This window comes from Cucumis sativus, chromosome 6 (assembly GCF_000004075.3).
Source record: "Cucumis sativus cultivar 9930 chromosome 6, Cucumber_9930_V3, whole genome shotgun sequence".
Classification (NCBI taxonomy): domain Eukaryota; kingdom Viridiplantae; phylum Streptophyta; class Magnoliopsida; order Cucurbitales; family Cucurbitaceae; genus Cucumis; species Cucumis sativus.
Window position 1 is genome coordinate 23959727 of NC_026660.2, and position 6041 is coordinate 23965767.

A 6041-nucleotide genomic window follows, 5' to 3' on the forward strand; every position below is an offset into this window, starting at 1 on the left:
TTGAAGAAGAATGTATACGATTTTTCATTAATAACTATTTGAGTATCATAGAGTACAAGGAAAACTGAACAAAAAGCCTTTGAAGAAGGAATAGGTTGCAAAGTAGAAGGAAAAATGAATTACACTCAAAGGCCTAGATGAGATGAGATGAGAGATGAGAGATGAGAGATGAGAGATGAGAGATGAGAGATGAGAGATGAGAGATGAGAGATGAGAGATGATACACTCTGCCTAATTACGAAGTAACCATTGGCATAATATTGAAACTTTGAATAACAAAAAAGAATTTTGACCTAACCTTTCCCCTCCTTTGCCCAACTAAAGTAAAGTGGGAACTGGAAGATGATGATACTGAAGACACCCATGGCCTCCCCCTCTAAGCAATTGCATATTGGAGTGTTTCCGATTCACTTGGTCGCCACATCGACTTCTGAACGCACAGCAATGCTTCATTGTCTTTGAAGTAAGTAAATCGAACCTCCCATTTCATTGACTTGAACATGCTTTCGAGCTCATTCACTGTTTCTGAGTTGTCCCGAACTATGAGTTTCCCGTCTGGTCGGAGGATCCGGTCAGTCTCTGCAACTAAAGCGGCTATATTGCACCTGTTTGTGTCCATTGAGTTAAGCACTTAGTTTAGATTGGAGCCCAGGAAAGGAGTGATGAATGATGGAGTTAATGTTAATGTAGTATGCTGAACTCACCTTGTTTTGACCTTGGAGAAAAGATGATCTGCGTGAAGAAGGTCGTATGACCTCGGGTAGGTGTTGAATGATTCGCACCAGTCGTGATATATGCCGAATAAACCTCGTTCGAAGATGATTGGGAGAGTATCAGCAGAGTCTATTGAGACAACGTTCATAACCCATACTTTCAAATTTTTCAATGCAGCAGCAAATCTGTGAGGAAGTGAAGAACTATTCATATATACAAAGAAAAATGAAGAATGTTGTATTTGAGTGATAGAACCTAGCAAAAGTGTGTCGATGTCTTTACACAGTATGTTTTCTATTTTTATCATTTGTCGATTTACCAGTAGAGCAATTCATCCTAACAACTATAATATTACACAACTCAACCTAAAGAAGACGGAAGTAACAGGTATGAAAAAGTTAATTGGCAATGACATAAATATGATGATAGCTATAACTTGAAGTATATTTCCTGTGAGGGGGAAGGAGAATCTTACCCTCCATAGACAGCTCTCATGTCCATGACATTTCGCACAGTTGACCAGTCGATTCCCATGCCAGATAGATATGACTTTGTCACGACCCGATTCCAGTGTTTATGATCTGCAGTGAAATCCTCTGGAGCAGCTCTTCCATAAACTCCAACCTGAGAATCCAACAACCAGTATGGTGGCTTCTCCAACCTTGATGGCCATTGCTCTGGCCATTTAGAACCACGCTCTGATTCATTTGTCGAGATTTTGTGCATGCATGCCTGGAGTGGCACGTTCCTGCAGAAGGTTTGAACAAATTCAGTAGCAGCAACAGAGCTATAAATTTGTTTTTTAAATAAGTATTGCATTTGGGGAAAGAAAATCTGTCTTGGTTTTACATTCTAAATTTGTCTAAGCTTAGCTTAGAAATAAGAGAATGAACAAGAAGGCATATATGAAGGGGAATGATAATGGACCGAGGCTCATTATTTATTGAATCCTTATTCCTAGAAATTGGGTCTTGGATAAATGAAAGTAAAAAATTTCTTAACTGGGGAAATTAAAATCATAAAAGATAAGTACCATGCTGCACTTGGATCATCCGAATCAGGGCAGAGAGGCGGCTCTTTTTCATATCTCTGCTCATAGCAATCATTATTAGTAGGTTTCCTATATATGGCTGCACTAACGCCATTCACTGTATCCTTGTTAATCGATATAAGTTCCCAGCACATTGCTTTCGTCAGCTCTTTCATGGCTGCAAAATGGTTCCACCACATACAAAGCTATTAGAACTCTAATTTTTTGAAGCTCTCTGGTTTAACATGTAAATTTACAGCTTAAATTTTCAAAGGATAATATGGGTTTAAAAATTGCCAACCGTTCCATATTCCAGCATCTTCAGCATTCTTCTGATAGACTGGTGTAGCAGACCACACGAAGAAGCCACCAGGCCGCAACAAACGATTTAGCTCCAACAGAAGTTTGCCACCTGCACAGTTTCTTCAGAAGTGAGCATTGAAACACGAGCTATTCACAAAATGTTTTACTTCAGTCACTGATATGATGAAGTACCATATGATATATCAAAGTGATCGTGGTTCCAACAATAGAAATTTAACCAAAAATCACAAGAATTGAGAGAAAGTATTGACTCAGACGTATTAATCAGCACATTACCTTCTATGTGCCATGGTACCCTACAACGAGCACAATGGACAACATCAAAAACTCTTCCTGGGTAGGGAAGTCTTTTTGTGCCCATAACGGCAGATATAGCGGGAATTCCCCTCTCAAGTGCAAACTGGACTTGTGCTTCATGTTCATCTTTTGGTGCCAATGACATGGTTAGTACGTCTCTTTCAAAAAGAAATCCTCCAAAGCTGGCCACCCCACATCCAACATCCAGAATTACACGTGATTGTTTTCCCCAAGCGAGGTCATTGACAGACTGCATCAGTAAGAAAAATTGTGCATTTGCAAAAGGTTATCAAGCATAAATCACAAAATGTTGTTCTTCAGTTCAATAAGTCTATAAGACTACAGTCATCTTCGTCTATCATTGGATTGCATGAAATTGTATACATTAACAAAATCACTCAAAAATGTTTTCCAAAGAAGTAGTCGGAAACTAAAAAGATCAGAATGATCATATAAATATATACACCATTAGCGTCGTTGGTCAATTATCAATATCATACAACAAGACTTCCTCCAATCCAAAGCATCAATAACAAAGACTTCATCAAATAAGAACTTTTCTTCCCTAAAAATAGAAAAGAAAAAAAAATTGCGAGCTTTCCAAATGTTACTAATAACTAATTTTTTGTGTTTGGTAATGTTCTAAATTACACCTCTTCGTGTAAACACAGAGGAGGGTGGAGGTGCAATCTGTCAATACGGGGGGTAGGCTAATATCGAGGTTGATCAATATCCCTGAGTGAGTTCCAGCTAGAATGCTAATGATAAACTTGAATTTGTGAAATAAAGCTGTGGTGGAGGACGTAGAATAGATAAAAGATAAACCACCAATGGTAGAGACGGTAATGTGGAAACCAAATGAGCATGTTAACATATTATACTAACAGGGCTCAAGGAAAGGAATGTTACCTCCTGTATGAAGTCAATATAGTGAAGAGCACCGTGCTTGAACTGGGTCCCACCACCAGGAAATGTTAAGTACTCACCAGAAACCTTAACCCAATTTTGATGTCCCTTAACTTCAGCAAGTTTTGTGTGGGGAACATTATAGTACCATATCTGCAGAAACACACTCAATTAGAACATCAAAGGATGGAAGGGAAAAAAATAAAAAGCTGAACCTATAAGACGCATTTTCTGAATTAAAATTGTTAGATCTCTTTAACCTTTTCCCTGCTAGTTGGCCATGCAATTGGGCGTCTGTAGCCCTCTGGAAGTGAAACAAGGCAGGTGGGAGGTTCTTCAGGACAATGCCTCTCTCGATGTTCATAATGTTTTGTACTTGGAAGACTCCTAATTGCTTGCAAATTGTCGAGGCAAGGAATGTAATCTGATCCAGCAGTAACGTTGCAAAGTTTCCACACGTACCCAGATTGTTTCGTGGAAGATCTTTGAGTCTCTTTTTCATTCTTTGACTCTGCTGCTTGAGTTGACCATGCCCCATTTTGTGTTGATGTTTCATTCAAAAGCTCCGACTGAGCACCAGAAGGAAACTCTTCACTAGTTTTGGATTGGTTATTTTCATTTGTGTCATCAGTACTTTTTTCTTCTTGCTTCACATTCTCTCCTTCCTGACCGTTATTGTTTTCTCCATCTTTAGTATCATTTGAGTCATCTGTTTTTTTCTCCTCGTCCTTTTTCTCGTCTGTATCATTTGAATTTGATTGTTTCTCATTAGAATTCTCCTCAGTATCTCCTTGTCCACCAGATCCATTGTCACCACCCTCGGGCTTAGATTCAGAACCTTGTTCTCCATTTTCCTCCTTAGAATCACCATCTTCTGTTTTTCTACCATCATCTGGTTTAGTTTCCTCATTCCCTCCGTTCTTGTCCTCATTCTGTTCTTCGGACTTCTCTTCAAGCTTCTCTTCAGGCTTCTCTTCCGGTTTCTCTTCCGGTTTTTCTTCTGGCTTCTCCTCTGGCTTATCCTCGGGCTTCTCCTCAGGCTTCTCTTCCTGATTTTCCTGCTGACTAGAACCTTCATTGTCGTCCCCTTTCCTTGCATCGTCAGGCAAATCTCCTGGATTATCTTCAAAAGGCTGAGTTTTTCCCTCATTGGTCTCAATCACCTGACTTTTTGCCAGATTTTTGTTCTCCTGTGGCACATCAATGTTTTGAACCGGAACTACAGATGATGACGTTAACATCCATATTCCAACCAAACACAAAGCAACGAATACAACAATGGTCACTGTTGAGCAATAACTCGACGACGACCTTCTGTTATCTACTCTCGAATACTTTCCCAATGCCATTTCTAATTGTAACGTTATATCCTAACGAGTTTGCACCTGAAAATGGAAAGGGAATAAACAGATTAGTCGATTAGAAAAAGAAGAAAAAAACGTATCAATTAGTTGAATACACAAAGATCACCGACAGCCTGCATTCATACTAGCAAAAGATATCATGAAAAGTGAAACTTGGTCCCAAAAGCCGTTCAAACATCAACGTCAAATAAACAATTAAAAGTCCGAAATACAGAAATTCAACTTAAGAGAAATGTATCACAAATCTGACTAAAACACTAAGAAAAGTATTCAAGGAAGAAAAATCAGCCAAAATTCACGGCACAATTTCCGCAATCAAACACTCACTGAAGTGGTGACAACTGACATAGACAATGAAGATCAAGTAAATCAACTTCGATACACATTAAATCATATAAAGCAATGATTTAGTACATCCATACAAAATAAGGTCGATCCAGAACAGAGCACAAAAACAAATATCACTCGCATAAACAAAACCCAAAAACCACGTAAAGTTATAATGAAAACACAACATCATTCACTCACGTACAATGAAACACAACAAGAACATAAACAAACTCCATCAGATCTACATTCAATCAGCAGAAAAACGACTAAATCAGACACCAATGCGAACCGAAACAGCAACAAAGAACCATAATTAACCAATAACCAAATTAGATCTACACTAAAAACGCGTAAAAAATGAAAAAGGCAACAAAAAAACAGGAGCAAAAAAAAAAAGCTAAAATATGCTGAATGTAAGAAGGAAAGAAAAAAGAGGATAATGAACAAGATCTAAGCGATCTAAACAGGCAAGAGTAAACAACAGCGCGATAGCTTACCTAGAAAAGAACAGATCTAGAAAAGAAAGACAGAAAAAGGGGATTGAAACTATTCCTCCATTTTTCTCCGGCAGCGCAGAGAGGATGAAATGTAATGGTGGAAGAGCGAATGAAGGGGGAGAGGAGATTTAATAGAGAAGAAGAGAGAGCAAGAAGAATTGTAGCTGGTGGAATTTAATTAATTCAAAAATTAGTTTAATTTAATTACATGATTAATTTTCTAATCATATTCCAGTGTCCAAAAAACCGACCTTTAGAAATGGCTAACAAAATACGCGGTGAGGAGAAAGAGAGAGACACGCGCGCGCGTTCTACGGAATAACGGTGGAAACTTTGAGAGGGAGAACCCCTGCGCGTGTTCTTCACACGCAGTAGATTGGATGTGGGTGAATGACATGTGGCAATCCCTAATTAATCCCAGCTTTCTTTATTTAATATTTTTTCTTGCTTTTTTTTTTTTATTTTTTATTTTAGTTCTCTATATATTTATTTCAAAAGTCAAAAAATAAATATAAAAATTCTTATGCATTATAATTATTTTTCTCTTTCACTCAACCATCGCCATATTGATGTTTTAGC

The 6041-nt window shown here is 38.1% G+C and overlaps 1 protein-coding gene across 1 annotated transcript; it reads right to left on the bottom strand.

Annotated features, from left to right (window-relative positions):
- Positions 1-5695, bottom strand: LOC116404480 (probable methyltransferase PMT26). The gene is made up of 9 exons (XM_031886992.1): positions 5463-5695; positions 3532-4656; positions 3275-3424; positions 2345-2615; positions 2046-2156; positions 1748-1922; positions 1190-1462; positions 705-899; positions 1-605 (listed from the first exon to the last, which is right to left on the bottom strand). Exons 2-9 carry the CDS (start codon positions 4618-4620, stop codon positions 377-379), a joined length of 2493 nt encoding a protein of 830 aa, XP_031742852.1. The 5' UTR covers positions 4621-4656; positions 5463-5695; the 3' UTR covers positions 1-376.
- Between the last annotated feature and the right edge of the window lie 346 nt (positions 5696-6041).